This window comes from Lepisma saccharinum, chromosome 7 (genome assembly GCF_977018435.1).
Source record: "Lepisma saccharinum chromosome 7, izLepSacc3.1, whole genome shotgun sequence".
Lineage (NCBI taxonomy): Eukaryota > Metazoa > Arthropoda > Insecta > Zygentoma > Lepismatidae > Lepisma > Lepisma saccharinum.
In genome coordinates, this window is record NC_139235.1 from 84574570 (window position 1) to 84594685 (window position 20116).

At 37.6% G+C, this 20116-nt stretch overlaps 1 protein-coding gene across 1 annotated transcript in view; it reads right to left on the reverse strand.

Moving 5' to 3' along the window:
* The window catches only part of LOC145989980 (thioredoxin domain-containing protein 11), a 60238-nt gene continuing 40122 nt past the window's right edge, over nucleotides 1–20116 (reverse strand). The window contains exons 8-10 of the mRNA XM_083125538.1: nucleotides 15582–15782; nucleotides 12565–12758; nucleotides 1–6234 (exon numbers count right to left, since the gene is read on the reverse strand). Coding sequence (XP_082981664.1) covers nucleotides 5670–6234; nucleotides 12565–12758; nucleotides 15582–15782 — 960 coding nt within the window. The 3' untranslated portion in view covers nucleotides 1–5669. The remainder of the gene's footprint in view (nucleotides 6235–12564; nucleotides 12759–15581; nucleotides 15783–20116) is intronic.

The following is a 20116-nucleotide window of genomic DNA, read 5'->3' on the forward strand; positions in this document are numbered from 1 at the left end:
TTTGAACAGGTTATATATTTTATTGTTTGCACTAAAATACCAACATCACAACAGAAGCTGCTATTTTGATAACAGAGTAGTGTTTGGCAAACTTTATCAGTGTCCTTAGTGAAAATAATTCTAAAAATCTTCCACGATTTTAGCAAGGACTTGAGATTATTTTTACTCTCTAACATTCAAAAATATATATACACATCCTTTTTCGCTATTTACATATGTACATGATTTGTGAACAACAAGTTCAGACCACAGAAAGTGTCATGGAAATTTCAACTTACTAATGCAGATGTATACAGGATATGGAGGCCCAGTAAATACAAAATTCAATGCCAATAACTATTATTGCAGCAGTGGCATGATAATCAGCGATTTTTCCCTTCCCAATTTATGGTCATGTAAAATATTTACTTCAATGTAACTTCTACTCCAAGGGTATATGAAAAAAAATTCAAATTAACAAAAACATGCATCACTAAAATTAATTTCAATGGGAATAAATTCCAAGTTCGATTAAAAAATAGTCCATTGTATAATAAAAATTAATTAAACCCAAAATTCATAGATGAATGAAGATGACGGAACCAGAGGGATGTAATGCCAATTTATCAAATTTACAGAAGAGAAGAAATAATGTATTCTTAAGAATATGTCTGACTTAAAGAGTGTCGGTAAATTGAAGAGACGTGACTCCACCTTACTTCTAAGGATTGGAAGTGGAGTTTGAGTTTTAAGTCCACTTTTATGCACAAAAAGGCTAATTGGGACTGAACTACAGTTTAATGTGGGGTTCCAACCACTATGTACCTCCACCGGGTATCGAACCCAGGGCCCCTTGATTACAACGTGACGACATTACCACGACACTATTGGGGAGACTGATTAGACGTGGAGATCTGAAGAGTTCTTCAGAGGAGTTTATTTAAACAAAACCGGAAACTGCATTTTTGGAGTTACGTTCCAGTGGTTCTCATACGACAAATTCACTACATTTATAAACAGGTAACGGGTAACGTTTCACAAACTTCCTCCCATATTAATCTTCTAAGAGCTCAGCTGATATCTACATTGTAGCTAATTTAAAATAATTTTTAAATAATTATGAATGGCAAAATGTCTGCAACTCCATCAAGTCAACCTGGTACTGTTTATCTGTGAAATATTCCAGATTCATGTATAAGTTTTATGTAAATGTTTAAAAATTATGAAGAGAAATGCAAAGTTGTTTAATCCAGTTTGTGTTTTTGTCCTGTGTAACAGATTATATTAAACCATATTCTAATAATAAAACTACGTGGAAAGTAATCACACATCATATGCTGCAAGTCATAACTCTTACTGAATACTTTTAACAACAAAATTCATCACACTTGTATTTTGTGTAAAGTATTAGAGTTCTAAAAGATATCAATCTGTACCTCTGAATAATTCTGAATTGATACAAATACAGATGATCAGGTGAAACTGATAGATCTGTATTGGATCAACCAGTTATACTTCTTACATGATAATTCATCACTTTTTATCAGAGTATCAATGAAACAAATGCATGTAGTAATTAAGGATAAACATGTCAAAATTTCATTTCAGAAATAATTACTTTTCACTTTCGAAAATGTCCAGTAGGAATTAATTGGAAGGTGACCCCCTAAATATATATCTCTGACCATTGAAATGATGTGTAACTCAAGCTGTTCATGAAATTTTTCAATGCTCCGAAAAGTAGCAATTTTAGTAGAATTTGAATTTTGCATGTGTAAATATAACTAGGGGTGTGGAGGAAACTGAAAAGTCGGTACCAGGACGAGGAAAAAAAAAAATCCATCCCAATCTTGACATCAGGAAATGATTTCCCAACTTTTCGGGATTCCGAACTGTCGAGAAATCCTAATTGGTCATTTTTTAAAAGTGGTTAATTCTCAATGTTTTCTTCATCATAAGTGTCAGACACTTCTTGGAAGTTGCTAGTTTTAATTTCAGAAATGCTAAAAACAATAACTTAAGGGAAAATGATGTTTAGAATTTGAGATTTCCAGTGTCGAGAAATTTTGAACATTATCCATCCCGACCAAAAATATTCTGTTCTGCACACCCTTAAATATATCATGTCTGGAGATTGCCAATAAATGGTTATTTATGAACAAATTATCGAACTAAATAGCACTTTCAAAACTGTAAAATGTGTTGAAACATTGGAGTAAATAAAACATTTAAGTCACTGCAAATACGGTGTTTAGCTTTACTGTTAAATATTTCCTTTTAGTTTATTAATTTCTACCACCTCTTTCATTCCTCAAAACATGACTTCTGTAACTTTGAAGACCAGGATAATCTGTAAAATACTGTCAAATTAATTTTAATGATGAATCAGAATTATTATTTTTTGTCCCCTCAAAAATTATTATTTGAGGCACCAAAAAATTAAAATTGTAGTCACGGACACTTCTCGATTGTAACAACTCCGTTGACTTTCAATGCTGTCACTACAACCCAGAAATGTCCGTGACTGTACATAGCTGCAAGTATTGGCTAGAGTATATGTGAAAATGCAGTAGTTATAGTTCTCTGAGACTGTATTTGTGTGTGAAGGGAAGGAGTTACAATGTGGCTAAGAAACTATGTAGTGTTTGCTGTTATGTGGCTAAAAAACTAGAAAAATAAATATGATGCTGGAAATGCAAAATAAAGATATCACCTTATTTTGAAACTGTACGAGTAGTGATCACGCTTAAATTACCCACAATGCAAGACTGAATCAGCACGATTTACCTCAGCATTAATGCTTTAAACAACAGAATACCCCTATAAAATCCTGCATACATAATTCTTCTATTTACAAAAAGGCACTTTCAGCATAATTAAACTAGAGGAAAAAGGGGCATAATACTAAAAAAACTTTGTTAATATTAACTAATGCAATGTACTCTCATACAAATCCATGTCCACACAAGAAAATATATTTTTGTTCACTTGCAGTTTTTCAAATATAAGGTAAAATTGCAGAGGTGTCAATTTTTCTGAAAGTATAAAATATATGGAGATATATAATGTTTACACTGACTATAGTTTGCATCACATTTTGACGTGCAGAAACATTTTTGTGATCTTTGGGTTTGTTATTGTGGGAGTATCATGCCAACAATTATGCATTATAAGATGTTTATCATAATTTGATGATTTAAAAAGAGCTTGTTTCTTGTTTACAATGATTAAAATATAATTTTATACCATACAATTTTTAGCATGGGCATGGTCTACAAATTATGTTAAAAATATGACAATATGAGATACTCAAGATTATTATGCAGGAAAGAAAATTCCTTTACTGATTGGACAATCTTGTCAACTTTAATTGCCTGACTGGCTTACTGGCAAATATATACAATTTTCAGCTTAATAAGAAACTCAACCTATGCTTGTACAAGATGGAAGAGAAATTTGCAAGACCCATGTTAATTGTTAAGAAGAGCAATGAGATGAAATGGAAGGATCCAAGAACTGAAAAGTGAACCCCTCTAAGATACAGGAAATTTTACCTATCTAGGAAGTGTACTTACAATAAAAGGAGGGGCAGCTGATTATGTAAATGGATCTTTGTGCAGCTTTACTCAATACGGAAAAGTTAGATCATAACTACAGAAATGAAACTGAGAAACTTGAGAATTCAAATCAGTAATGGTACACGGAACTAAATCCTGGAAAGTTACAGATCAAATTAAGATGGTGCCAAGTTACGGATGCAATTTGCCAACATTTGAACAGCGTTATGCTTCATGCTGTATTTATAATGGTCACGAGAAGCCTGCACATGAAAAATGTTGTCTGTAATCAGTTTCTTGAATTTGAGGAACATGAATCTAGCTAATATTTACTGTCAGCTTCGTGAGGTTTACGGAGAACATGCTTTGAGTAATTCGAAGGTACGGAGATGTGTGTGACTCTTTAATGAAAGACGCAGAAATATGCATAATGATCTGCCAAGCAGCCAACGGTTTGTTTAAGCTAAGTTTATGCACAGATATGCCAATCAGGACTGGACCTACAGTTTAAAGTGGGATTCGAACCACCATATGCCTCCATCCGTATCGACCCTGGAAGCCTTTTATTACAAGGCGACGATGTTACCACTGCACCATTGGGAAGGCTTGTGGTGCATGCAGTTGGAAGAGAAGATTAGAAGAACTGTCTGAAAAACTACAAGACACATGCTGCTTTCTACTGTGGAGACACCATATATGTTAACAATACAACTAATCCTGCCACTCACCAGTGTATTGAACTAGCGCAAAGCTGCCAGTCCACAAAGAAACTTCCACAATTACCAACTATTTTCTCACAACAAACTATTTCCTATATATTGTCATTCGATTTTTATTACACTCTGAAGTTGTATACTTCCCTTTTGGACATCCTGTATTTAAATACTTTTTTCCCTGTTATCTATGATTATGTGAACGCAAATTCTTGTTGGAATGAATCAAGTTATGTTACAAGCCACAAATGGCGAAGTCTACAGATATAAATGATGACTAGCATGATCAATGTTTGCCCTATTAGTAGTTTCAGTGTACACTGGGGTAAGATAATGTTGATGATTTTCATCAAAACAGAGGCAAGATGCACAACACATTTGCTAATGAGGAAAAAAATTATTTATCAGATATGGCTGACATATAATTTGTTCTTGCTCCGTCCCACAATGTATTTCCCAATCAATCACTTTCTCACCAAGAAGATCATTACTTTTCTTCACTACACACTATTATTTTATGTGTTTTTTGACATCGACTGTACCACAAATTTACACATGCTCATAAGAAGGATACTTTTCAAACAACCCTCGTACACAATATTAGCCACTTTTTCACCACACACATATAAACAAAGTGACAATTATTTTGTATTAATCTAAATAGATAAAAATTGTTACCTCTGCATATTCTACCCCATGCATACAATAAAATCAAATACAAAAGATATATTAACTGCATTTGTAACCAATAAAAATTACACTTCCAATTAGCATGTCTTAAGAATACTTTTTCAAAGGACATAGGACACAACATTCTTATAGATATTGGCAGACTGAATGGAATGTTACACATTTCTGCCTTCAAATAAGAACTCAAATTATAATATTCACTTTTGTTGTAAAATAAACTCTGGTTATAAAATTATGTCCCCCTTCCTGTAAATCAACTAGCATTTACAAGATTTATTAAGATTTACAAGACGTTTTGGTTGGCAAAAATGTCTCATTTACACTACACAAGGAGTATTATGACCATAATATTTTGGTATATCAATATCCACACATGCTCACTATGATTGTATTAATTATATGTATTATGCTACTTATAATCCCATAAGGCAAAGAAATGATTAATGCTTGCTTTCTTGTGCAGGTTTTGTGATGACTAATATCCACTTTTTGCAAATCAGTTACGAGTATACCCACCATATTCACTTAACCCCATATATACATAGTTAACCATACATAAAAGCCTGAAGTATGATCCGTTTAGAATTGAATAAGGTGAACGCTGCACCAACATGACCTATAAACATCGTAGAAATATTGACAGGTACACGGGCAATAAGAAAATAAGAAAGCAGTACCAACAAAGTGGTACGGGAGGTAATCACAGATTCAGAAAGGCAACAAACCTTTGTCACAACTCATCCTTAATATTCACCCAGTACGACGACGACGATTGTTCAGAATCGGAGAATCCTCTCGGCAGGTCGTTTACCGTATCCGATTTTGCTAACGCAGAATGTCTTGTGTATTTTCGAAAGCTCTCAAAAATATTTCTAAACTGTTCACTGTTCAAGTCAATTATGTTGGTTGTTGAAAAGGCAAGATGGATTTCTTTAAGATTCTGCAAACGCCTCATCAAGTGATTCAGTTCCTTCATCAATAAACCATGATGATTCCATAGGATCTTTAGCTTGTCTTGCAACACGACATTATCTGACGACGTCGCTAATTCAGATATGGTCCTGTTTAACGACATGCGAACGCTTCGGAGTCTGTGAGAAGTCACTTGATGCTGCTGCAAAGCTTCATAAATGTTCTCTAAACAATCGTGGCGAACCTGCTTTATGCATTCTTTGTCGCACAATGTCAAGGCTGCTTGTAGCCTGGTCTCTAGCTGAATATTTGCCAGGACAAAGTTCAATAAGTTCGTGACAGTTATAGGAAGGTTCTGTGGGAAGACGCGGGACTCAGATTTCCTGTGAAAAGGAAGTTCAGAAATGAGTTAAGTTTTGGAAAAAGAAACGCTTATTAATGCAATGCAAATATATTCCATCAACCTTAGGGCTGATCTGATACCCATACAGATTACGATACTCTTATAGATTCCCACCAATTCTGGTATCAATGATTGATTGTAACAATGAAAAGTTGTGTTCAACATATACAAGGGTTGATCAAATGAAAAGGTACGAAACGTCATAACAACGGAATCGTTTATATAATACCGATGCCGCGATGGGAGAACGTAGCGTGATATGTAGGGGTGCGATTGGAGTCGTCCACGCAGCATCGGAGCATACAGGGTAACGCGCATGCGCAGTAGAGAGAGCAGAGGCTCCGATACAGAGAGCCGTCCAAGTGACGCGGCAGTGCGTGTTTGGACAGGATGGCGTTAACATTGGCAAATTCGACTGTTGAGGAGCAGCGAGGCGTTATCCGTTTTCTGACAACGGAAGGTGGCAAATTCGACTGTTGAGGAGCAGTGAGGCATTATCCGTTTTCTGACAACGGAAGGTGTTAAACCGGCCGATATTCATCGCTGGATGGTGAACGTTTACGGGGAAGACGAACGACCAGGGCTGCTCACGGAGAGTGTGGTTCTGCTCCATGATAACGTACGTCCACACGTCTCCAGGGTCACACACGCGGAACTGGCCAGGTTCAAGTGGGAGCAGCTAGACCATCCGCCCTACAGTCCGGACTTATCCCCCTGTGACTTCCATGTGTTTGGTCCCCTGAAAAAGCATCTCAAAGGAAAGCGCTTCACCTCGGACGATGAACTCAAGGATGCTGTGAAGGACTGGGTCGCATCACGACCAAAGGAATTCTGGGAAAAAGGAATCATTCGGCTCGTTCATCAATGGGATCAATGTGCTCAGGCATATGGAGGATACTTTGAATAAAGTATTCATTTACACCGACAGTGTCGTTTTGTACCTTTTCATTTGATCAACCCTTGTACATATATTAATATTATGTTTTTCAAAAAAGCCCTCTCAGGTTTACTACGATTTTTTGATTATGAAATTTCCTGACATTTCCAGGTTTTCCAGTCCAAAAATTAAATTTTTCCAAGCATGTTTATCATCATTTTTGCCTTTGAACCTTGTGTTTTTGAATTAATTATATAATATGTTAATTATTATGAATATTCACTTTCACAACTTTTACTTAGCAAATTTCATTCTACACACACAAGAACACGTGAAAATCAGAAGAGTAAAACGTAAAATTACAATCGGCATCAAATCTATTGGGTGCTATATTGTTTATTGAATTTGTGTTTTAAGTCCACTTTATGCACAGAAAGGCTAATCGGGACTGGACCTACAGTTTAAAGTGGGATCCGAACCACTATGTGCCTCCACCGGGTATCGAACCCGGGACCCCTTGATTACAAGGCGACGACTCTACCACTGCACCATCGGTGAGGCCCACTGGGTGCTATAGAGCGACCATAAACAAAAGAACCTTTGGTGAAAAGTCTCCGTGCACCTTTCCCTTCTGTTCAGCTCGGGCCATAAGGAAGCATGCTCCACTCTGCCCCTCCCCTCCATGCGGGAGTACGGTGCACAGGAGTCGCAGGTCTGCGCAGGCTTTTTTTTGCTTATGGTTCCACTGTACAATCACATGCATCTAGCCTTCAAGCTAAGGTAACAGAGGTACATTATTTCACCATTAACAGATCTCCACAATTTAAAAACAACAGAAAAAGTTCATAAACCATACACAATTTTTCATTCTCTGGCAGATTTATAGTGTGCTAGAAAATGCTGCTTTTTTGCTTACATTTATAAGTACACAGCATCTTGAGAAACTTTTGTTCCATATAGAAATTCTATAGGAAATGCCAACAAGACTAAAATCTATAAAATAATAGACGATGACCTCATCTTCACCAACCTTTCCAATAATTATGATCATATTGTCAATGTACTTTAGTTATCAATCAGATATCTGCACTGCAAGTTTTACTTTGATATTCTTTCTAATATCTAGTATTATACAAGTGAAAATTTATTACAGAAATTCGAAGGAACCATAATTTTGCACAAGACAGAGTCATAAGAACGAAAGAAACAAGTTTCTAAACTGAATCTTTTTTGGGATTGAAATCGCAAGAACCGAATCCAGAAGTGGAAGTGAACGGCTTGTTTATTTTGCAACTTTTTCTCTTGCAGTTTCAAAATGCATGTAAATTCCATACGATCTGCAAAATTCCCTGTTTACCAGACACACAGCAAACCTGCATCTGTACAGGTACCGGTCCAAAGCAATATGAACTAAGTCCTAATACAGCTCAACCAACATGAAAAAACCTCAGCAAACTAAAGTGGACAGTCATTTGTTTTCTCCTTTTGCTTGTACTCAAATGTTACCATATGTACAATTTCCCTCCCTTGCTTCATGTAAAAAATATCAACAAGGTAATGTTATATATTTGCTCTTGTTGTTAATGGCTTTCACCTTGATGTTACATAGGAGAGCCAAAAAGTAACCTCAATATTTTTTTAATTAGCAGAAAATGTTCAATAGGATTGAAAACAATCATTTTTCAACATAATCTCTACCACATTCAATGCAGGTGTCTCCGAGTTTCACTAATGCCCATATTCCAAGAGGGAAATAAAAATCCGACTGACTGTGTAATCACTCATGCATCACCTGTTTCACTTCAACGGAACTTTTTGCCACTTAGAGCCTCTTTAAGGGGGTCAAACACATGATAATCACCCAGTGCTATGCAGGATGTGGGAGATGCTCTAAATAAAGTTCTGTAATTTTTATGCTGTTGCATGAGCGGTATGTGGCCTCGCGTAATCTTGGTGCAAGAGCACACCAGAAATGAGCAAACCACGATGTTTTTACCTGATTGCAGGTTTCAAGCAGTTCTCAAGTAGGGATGGCCAAACGGATCCGGATCCGAAAGTTCCGGATCTGGATCCGGATCCGAAAATCCGGATCCGAGAGTTTCGTATCTCAATCCCATTATAATATTACCACACCTTAAAAGGTATTATGATCTTCGATTACAAAGAATTTTTTCATTAGTTAGTCCTACAAGAATTTTTAAAACTGTTGTTCCTAAAATACTTTGCTACGCATCGGCTAACACACATGTGTACAAAAATAATCTTACTTGTTTAACATAAAATGTCAGAGGTGATTTTGTAAATGCCATTGAAACGAATGTGTATTCATTCGAATGTATTGGAAATGGAAACACACATAAATGTGAGACATTCCATTCCAGGATGCAACCTTTAACACATATAACAAGATAGAACTGTTATACCAAAATTATACAACTTTTCTACAGTTACAGTTTTACAAATTAAAATAAAACATTATAATATATGCAGTGTTATATAATTACAAAGTGTAAGACTTACAAGGGAGGTTATCTAAGTGTCCCCCTCCGATTTCCATGAAACTTGGCAGGTGTATAGTGGGGCCCAATGGAAGAAATATGTATTTTTTGTTTCAGCTCAAAAACGGTTTTAGGGGGTAAAACCCCCTCAAATGTCAAGATGAGGACAAATTGAAGTGAGGATCTGACCCCTGTGTCCCACTCTGATTTCCATGATACTTGGCAGGTGTGTGTATAAACGGGCCCAAAGGAAAACATACGTGTTTTTTGTTTCGGCTAAAAAACTGTTTTAGGGGGCAACCCCCCTCAAATGTCAATATGAGGACAAATTTAAGTAGGCATTTGACCTCCGTGTCCCCCTCCGATTTCCATGAAACTTGGCAGGTGTATAGTGGGGCCCAAAGGAAGAAATACGTGTTTTTTTGTTTCAGCTTAAAAACGGTTTTAGGGGGCAAAATCCACTCAAATGTCAAGATGAGGACAAATTGACGTGGGGATCATCTGACCCCTGTGTCCCCCTCCGATTTCCATGAAATTTGGCAGGTGTATAGAGAAGACCTATGCACCCTGTTTCTTCCTATGCCATATTTACGTAGTTTCGGCTTCAGATCCCCACTTCAATTTCTCCTCATCTTGACATTTGAGGGGGGAGTTGCCCCCTAAAACAGTTTTTTAGCTGAAACACAAAAACACGTATTTCTTCCTTTGGGCCCCTCTATACACCTGCCAAGTTTCATGGAAATCGGAGGGGGAGACTTAGACCTCCCTTGTATGTGTATTAATTAATTACAAATCGCGCACGCGTGCCCACACACTATATACGAGGTGTGGCTAGAAAAAAAACGGATTAATGTTGCTGTCGACAAACGGCTAGCGCGTCAAGGATAAGCGGTGCATGGGTGTATCACGTGATATCTTGCCTACCGGTTGTGTGATTGCCCAGGGTGCGCGGCGCTCAGTTCTTCTGTAGTTTGTGGACGAAGTGAACCGTACATCTGTGCTCCGTCGGAAAAGAAATTTAGATGTGAAAGTGGAACAGTGTATCAATCTGAAGTTTCTTATCAAACTCGGAAAATCCGCCACAGAAACTTATGGTTTGTTGAAGGAAGTGTACGGAGATGTGTGTTTATCACGCACTCAAGTATTTGAGTGGTTTCAAAGGTTTAGAGACGGACGAGAAGCGATTGCAAACGACAAGCGTCCTGGACGGTCTTGCACGTCAAAAACGGAATCAAACATTGCAAATGTCGGTAAATTGATTCAAATTGTGTACCCGAAGGTCAAACTATCAACCAACAATATTTCATTACGATGCTGACGACCCTTCGTGGGCGAGTAAGAAGACGACGACCTGATTTGTGGAAAAGCAAGTCATGGATTCTTCATCAGGACAATGTTTCTGCCCGGACGACACTGTCAGTCAAGGCTTTATTGGCCAAGTATGGGATCCCAGTGTTAGAACATCCACCCTATTCACCGGATCTCGCTGAGTGTGACTTTTTTTTATTCCCAAAGGTCAAATCAGCACTGAAAGAAACCAGATTTAAGACCGTAGAATGTGTGAAAACAAAAGCGACGGAGGTCATGAACATGGTTTCCGAAAATGATTTCCAGCACTGTCTCCAGCAATGGAAGATTCGTATGGAGCGGTGTATCGATAGTGCAGGGGAGTACTTTGAAGGGGATAATGTTCATATTGTACAAAATAACCAATAAAAGATTTTGTAGCAACAGTCCGATTTTTTTCTAGCCACACCTCGTATATATGTGTATGTATGTATATTATTATATATATATATTAGCAGGTAACAATATGTTATAAACACATTCTTACTTTCCAAAGAAGCGCATGTGGGATGGCAAAACGGATCCGGATCCAAAATTACCGGATCTGGATCCGAAAGTACCGGATGTGGATCCGAAAGTACCGGATCTGGATCCCAAAGTACCGAATCTGGATCCAAAAGTACCGGATCCGGATCCGAAAGTACTGGATGCGGATCTGAAAATTCCAGATCCGCGTATCCGGATCTGAAAAATTTTAGGATCCGCAACCAACCAGATCCGGATTTTGGATCTGCCAGGATCCGGATCTGGCCATCCCTATTCTCAAGCAGATCACAATACAACTCACTCTTAACATTGCATCCTCTGTTCATGTAATGTCCTAGGGTTGGACTTGTACAGTCCTACAAGAGCATAATTGAAGGGCGAGGCCTACCAGAGCAAGCTCTGTTAGTCAGAGTTGACACTCCACTTTTAAACTTTCTGTGCCACTCATAAACCTGCTGAAGCGACACACAGGAATCCCCATACTGCATCTTCATCCTCCAATGAATGTCTGTTGCTTTTGCACCCTCATTTCCCAAAAACAGAATAACAGCCTGCTGCTTCTCTGTGATGCGTGCGTCTCCAAAGGGGCGGCCATCTTGATGTGGTCCCCGACATCACATTTTCCATCAGAGCATGTGGTTATGTACAACCCAATAGTATGTGTGTGTGCGAGAGTGTATATATGTTATTTATATGTGATGTACATCAACTACATTATTCTGATTTTTTATTGCTATATTAAGGTTACTTTTTTTACTCTGCCTCACACAAACACCTGGCACTGATGTGTTGACGAAGTCTGTGAATTGTGGCAACACAAGGGCAGGATTACATGGTAAACAGGTGATCACATTGCCTACATTCCATTTGCTTGCTTAAGGTTGAAAATTCCACAACAGCACCAGAAGGACCCTCCCATCATGTTGGTTGAGCTGTAAATACACTATAGTTTTGTAACGACATGGAATTATTGCTTGTTACATGCTACGAACATACAATTCAATGTGCTTAATTCCCACATTAAAAAAAATCTTCACAAATGTAAGAACTTTTAGTTAGTAATGCACCACAGCCTGCAGTGAAAAAAAGGATGCACCCTTACCTGTATGCAGGGAAAAAGACAACAGTAGGATACTTCTCCATCATATACTCCCATGAAAGGTCATTGTTCTCGCCATCTATGTGGGCGAAGATAAGGTTCTTCACCCTTGAGAAGTACTTGGCAACAGTGAGGTAGGTGTGGGATATTCCTCCACAAAATCCACAGTACGGAGCTCTGTACAGCAACACCACATCCTAGAACACCAGGGGATTTACTGAAGGCCAAACAACGCATATCAGTACAGCCAACACCTTGAACCCATGGAAGAGGTAAAGTAGTCTATTCAAAAAGTTGCATGCTACTATGCCTTCAGTGTACTTTGGTAAATAAAATATCTTCAATGAATACTTTCAATTCTGAGTAAGATTTAATTATGTTTGGTTTGATTTATTTTACTTTGCTTTTCTGCCACTTTTGGCTAATTGCGAAGATGAGGAGTGCTTAGCGTAGCATACTGTTTTAACCACTCTGCCAGCATCTAATTATGTTGTTGACAAAGTTATGGATTATATTTATATTTATAAAAATTTCAAGATGAAATATACACTTTACTTGCAAAATGAATGATAGAAATAACATTTGTGCATCAGCACTTACGGGTGGGCTAATATGAAATGTTGGTCAATACCAATAAAGTACTGATACTAATAACCAATATTCTACCGATTTGAAATGGTCCTTGAAAAACCTGAATGGTTGGTTTATTGAGCTCCTTGGTAAATGACTTCAGTGCAAAAGAAGTAGCATATTTAGACATTTACTTCTTTAAAAAGTAAGGCATGGAGATTAGCCATTTGATACGGTCCAGGTGTTAAGTGTATGGCTACAAGGCATGGTCTTCACGGCCAGAAGAAGAAAAATCATAAGCAGATGTATTCTGTATGCATTCTTGCTGTATCATGATTCAATGTACTTGAATGTTTCGGACATAACGTCCATTTTCTATTAAATATGTTAATTGTTCACTGTCTGGTTTTTATCTTGTGCAACTTATATTAATCTACATTACCAAGTCCTTCACTCCGAACCTATCAATTTGGCACCGATGGCAGAATCTTGCATTAAGAAATAAGATATATATAGATAATATATCAGATCCATAAAATAATCTGTAATTTTACTGATAAATCTATACACAAAGATGCCTATATAAGCCAATACCGATAAGAGTACCAATTAATATGTCCGATCTCTAGGATATTTACATTTACTCCTGTCAAATTATATGGGGCCAAGCCCCTTATCGTAGCCAAGAACCAACATTTGTCGCTAAAAACTCAAATATCCTAACCTAGATTAAAATCTGATGCTGTAAAGGGGTGCTCAGCACATGTCATAGGTCCAGATGCTGAGCATCATTGGTCTGGAACATTGCAGTTATGGGGTGCACTATGAGGCGAGTGTGACTTTTTCGTACATTGTGAAAGGGCCACCTCTTACTTGCAAAACAAATCTGAAAATAGTTTAAGGGCGGACCAATACCGATGCATATGCCCAGTATTTTGTTAATTTGAACACCCACAAGTTTGCATTGTCCTCCTTGATGGCACAGTGGTAATGCTGTCAGCATGTAATCAAGGGTCCCAGGTTCAAGTTTTGCTGGAAGTATATTGCACAATGGTTTAGACCCCACTTATAGGTCCAGTCACAATTAGCCTATCTGTACATAAATTGGATTTAAAATGAACTCTGAGAAGGCAGGGTTGCCTTTATATTAATTCATGAATTTTTTTAAAAAAATCTTTTATCACTGTTATTGTACAAGGCATGTTTAATAAGTAATCATAATTTTCCGGCTGTATTTCATCATCAGATGTGAAGTGTTTCACTCAATGAGCCTCCTTAAGTGGTCCAATAATTGATAAGAGGCCAAGTCCAGAGAGTAAGGAGGATGTTGGATAATCGCATTCATAAATCAATAATGGTGAGCCAGTTTAATGCACTCAGCATTTCAGTAACAAATCACCAATCACATCTCCAGTTTCGAGCACACCACTTAGTGGTGCCACACTACAGGGTTTCAGCCATTAACACAAGGGCCTCACGTAAAACAAGCATGGACTTTTAATTTCAAACATCCTTTGTACAGATATATAATTGTAATGTTATTAGTGTTCAAAGTTATTATATTAACACATCCGAATAGTATTTCAGTTTCGTTCTCAACACGGAGGATAAAAATAATGATTTTTATTTTAAAAAATCATTTATGTTGATCTTTTATTTCAATCAGATTTTTTTAATAAAACACACTTAAAATTGCTTGCATGGTTTTTGGCACCACACATATAGATAAAGGCTTTTTCTAGTAAATGGCCCTGTAAAATATTTGAACAGTTTGATTAAAGCAAATAAAAAAAAATATATGTAAATATACATTTTTCTTTTTCTGAAATGTTTGTTGAGTGTATTAATAAAACTATAATAATTTCAGCAACTTTTCTTCCAGTGAAAATAAAACACACTGGATTTACCCTATAATCGTAACAAAATATTAACTTAAATATTTTTTATAGTGTTTGTAGCTGAATTTTGGAGATTTATTTAATGGTAGTTGCAAAAATATCAGCTGCCATGTTTATTTACAGTTACATGATAATGACACTATCCATATTTTGTATATTTTTCTACACAAAATGTTTGCTATTGTTGCCTATAAAAATCATTGCATTTTAAAACAAGAGAAATGTGTGTTTACATTTCCGTTCGTATGAGCTTCACACCATTAGTACATGTATTCTATTTCCTTTCTTTTTCTTTCCTTGACCCTAATAAACATCATTAAATGATTATGAGATTAATGTACTTTCACCAAAAGTGATTCTCATATCTACAAAATCATTGTGTATATTATTCTGTGAATTATTTATTTAAAGTGATTTTTTTTTCAAAATATTGGCTGGTTTTGGTAATATAATTTCAACCAATAGTTTCTGATAGCGATACCAATACAGCATAAGTATTGGTTCTGCCGTAATATTTTCCTGAGAAAAATTTAAAAAATACATGTAACTTACCTTAGAATCATTTAATGCAACTTGTTCAAATGTCTCAGTATTGAGCTCCTCTATGCAGACCAAAGAGCTTTCATCGCAAGTTTTAGTGGATGTTGTTTTGAAACGTAATGATCTTCTCAGTTTACCAGAAGTGAAATCCACAATAAATTCTACGAGTGAAGCTTTACCAAATTGTTTCTCCATGACGTAGTGGGTCTCATGCTGAAAAATAAAACAAACTGCAAACTCTCAAGTTCTAAACAACAGGTTATAAGACGATCACCCGGCACTCAGCCAGTCATTTAATCTGGTATTACTCCCTTCATAAACTCATGTCTCAACATCAACAATTGCCTCAGCTTACTATCGGATGTTGAACTAACTACAGCATGTTCAAAAAGTGACACAACCTTATGGGAAATCTCCTGAATTGCTCTTGTTTCGTTATAGGTGCTGAATAACTGAGCAGCCATGGGCTATACGTTGCAACAGTGTATATGCATTGTGACAAGAGTACATCCGCACCAGCAGTTATGCTTTGACCCAGAGGACCTACGCAGAGAAGTACGGAACAAATCCTCCATCAAGCGACTGTACGACAAGTTCCAGGTGAAGGGAAGTGTAGTGGACGCACCGAGAAGTGGTCGATCAAGGTTGGTAACAGAAGAAAAGTTGGCCGATGTGCGAGCTGCATATGTTGACAGTCCAAAAAAATCAGTCCGACGTCTTTCAAGCTAGTCCGGGCTCTCCATTGCCAGTGCACACACGGCATTGCGGAAGTGTTTGAAATTGTACCCCTATAAAGTTAAGAGTGGTCCAGCAACTTGAGTATTTTCCAGGACGACTGATCTCAGTGGGGTTATGGGCACCGCGACCTCCAGATTTATCGCCTCCAGACTTCTTCTTGTGGGGTTATCTTGCGGGCTCCGTCTACGTTACTCATCTGCACAGTATTCCAGAATTGAAAGACAATATTTGTATCTGTGTTGGTAACATCTCACAGATAACATTGAAAAGGGTTTTCAACAACATGGTTCGTCGTGTCCACTTGTGTGAAGAACAAAACGGCAGTAACTTCCAGCACTTAATGTAAAAAAATGTAATAAGAAATGTTTTCCCATAAGGTTGCATAACTTTTTGAACACCCTTTATAATTGTACCAAGCAGAGTAAACACAGGTTGTGCTATTAGCCTCAAGCATCAGATTACCAATGCAAATGAAGGTTGGGGCATAAGTCATGGAAACTATTTTTTTTCGCAAGAATGCGGGATTGCAATGAAAATCCGAAATACACAAATGGAAGTGCACAGTGTGTTGTAATGTGGAATGTATGAACACTAGGGATGGGCCAATATGAAATTTTGGCCGATACCGATAAAGTAACGATATAAAATTTACTGATACCAATAACCGATATTCTACTGATACGATATAATATTAGAAATTGTCCTTGAAGAAGCTGAAAGGTTCATTGACCTCCTTAATAAATGTGCGTTTTGAGGTGACTGCAGTGAAAAAGAAATTGCATATTTAGAAATTTACTTTTTTAGAAATTAGGGCATGGAGATTATCCATAAAAATTACAACAAAATGGCAGAATTTTCCACTAAATTATCAGATATTTATCGATATATCGGATCGGTAAAATAATCGGTAATTTTACCGATAAACCGATATGCCTATATCGACCGATACCGATAGAGTACCGATTAATTGGTCCCATCCCTAATGAACACCCTTTAAGATAGCATCATTCCACATGTGTTTACATGTCACAAAGCATACATTAGCATTACAGGAAGAAAGAGGCAAATACTACGGTAGGATACTATTCCCTCAGTTTCCACCAGCTCCCTGTGGAATTCTCTCGCAAAGAATGGCTATTTTAATACACGGAACGGCATTACCACCGCCCTCTGTACAATAATCGTTCATCACTTTGCCATCTAGTGACATGTCCACATACTACGGGTGCCATGTCTCTGGGACATACAATCATATCGTGTTACCACCGTTTAACTTTCAGAAAAATATAGTTGCCATGACTTATGCCCCAGCTCTTTTGAAATTCAAAAACATATAGTGCACAAAAGTTGCACTATTGTACCAATACATCACACAAAAAAAATTAGCCAAATTGAAAGATTTCTAGCCGTGCCTCTTCGGGCTTGAACTTTTACTTCTTCAATGATACTTGTGGATTTACAATGTATTGTTTAATTAAATTCATGGGAAAAGGTGAAGAAAATAGCTTTGTGTTTATCTACACAGTACAATGAACCAGCAAGAATAGAAAATTTTGGATCAATAGGGTTCGGAATGGGAAGGGGGAGGTGGAGCAGAGGCCAGAGACCATCGTCACCACATGTTACTGCACGGGCGAAGGGTTTTTGCCAAAGTGGTTCACGAGGTTGTGCTAAAAGTTTTCACGTACACTTAATTTCAGCCCTGCATTGTAGTTTCGACATTGAAGTTTCAGAATGCAGTAGTGTTTGTACTGAGAACAGATTTGGATGTGTGCGCGTTTGTGGTGACCATGGCTACTGCTAAATTATCTGTTCGTACAAGAAGCAACATAAGTACGAGTTACGAATCTTTATTCGGAACTCCTTCTGCTTTCAGTTCCAGGACGTTACCTTCATACAGTGATGTGATTAGATGCTATAGACTTACTCGTCTACAATTGAAAGGGGAGGGGAGCAAAGAACCAGCAATTCGTTCCATTTGCGAAGAAGTGGCAAAAAAGTTGGGAGAAGTGTGGTTGCGATTCTCAGTTCCTACAGTTTCCTTTTATAGGATTTCTAGTATGATAGATGAATATCACAAAAGTGTCAGGGCTATTGAAAAATATGAAAAAAATAACCAACCAGAAAAAAACGAGAAATTTAAAGAAGATTTCCAAAAACTTTTTCATATTGCTAGTTGCAAATGTGCGGATTTCAGTTCGTGCAGATGTGAAAAATCTAAGAAAATACCTGAAAAGGAGAGACAGTTTATTATAGATCAGAGAACCGACAGAAAAATGGCAATAGGTACCGTCGATGTACTGGAAACTAAAACTCTTCTGAAAAGGGAAGAAAGGAGAGTAAGTAAACGTGCTGCCGTAGAAGATCATTTGCAAGAACCGTCGACCAGTGGGATGCAAGCGACAGCATGTGATTCAGGCAGTTCGTCAGAAGTGGAAACCGTAAGTGACAGTGACTTTAAGTGGTCTTATCCCCTAGAGTCTCGACCAAAGAGGCGAAAAAGACAGTATTCAATACACATGAGGGCACCACTCCAAAACTTAGATAAAGTAAAGGATAAAACTGGTGTGACTTTAAGAAAGGTCGCTGCTATCGCTTCTGCCGTTTTAGAAGATTTGAACATAATTTCACACAAAGATCAACAGAAAGTGATAGACAAAAGTAAGGTTCAAAGAGAGGTTGCAAAAAGTTTTGTGCACAAAAGAGAACTTAATGAAGGCATTAAACCTCAAAGTTTATATTTTGACGGTAAGAAGGATGAGACTGTAATGTTAAAGAAGACTGGCTATCAAAAACACAAAAGAACTGCAAATCAAGAACACTATGTGTTAGTTGAAGAACCAAACAGTCTATACCTTGGCCATGCATCGGTGTCAGGATCATCCAGTTATTAACATTGGAATTTCGATAATTCAGAAGCTGAAAGATAATAATGTGGACTTGATAGATTTGCAATGGTTAATTTGCCTCCTGCATTTCAATGAATTACCACTTCGACACATGCTAAAGACAATTGATGGACACACAACAGAACCTTATACATTTTCGGGCCCTGTAGGAAAAATGCTCCATAATTGCGAGGAAAGGCCAGTTACGAACTTCCGAGGCTATACCTGCCGAAATGCCAGCCTTAGATATACATGATTTGAGCTCAAATCAGCAGTACCTTCTGCAAATATGTGAAGCTGTAATCAGTGGCAAGTGCGACACACGTTTAGGAAACAAGAAGCCCGGAAAATTATCTCATGCTAGATGGCTTACTACTGCCTGTCGCCTTTACATTTCCACAGAAAACGCAACAGAAGAACTGAAGATTCTTGCTAAGTTCGTTGTGTATGTTTATGCCCCTGTTTGGTCCTCTGTGAAATCAAACCCGACATGCAAAGATGGGGCTAGGCACTTGTATCTGGCAATTAAGCTCTCAAGGTACCTTGAGGAACCTTTGAAAACTGTAGTGAGTAAGGTGATCGCCAGGAATTAATTTTTTGCACATCCAGAGAATTTGTTGCTCAGTATGCTGACATGATAAGCGTGAAGTCTGAGAAATATCTGCGAGAAGGGATTTTAGATGCTTGGGCAAGGAAAACATCCAGTGAAGGGTCAATACGTAAGTTCAAAGTGTCAGAAATAAATTTCATGGCAGAGGACTACATCAGCATGATAGACTGGGATGTGTGCCTTGTAACAGAGCCTCCCTTAGTTGCCCATTTGAATTCCGAGGACATTGAGAAGATGGTGGATGACCAGAATATTGCAGAAACAACAATTGCATCCTTCCCGTGTCACACTCAAGCAGTTGAGACTGGTTA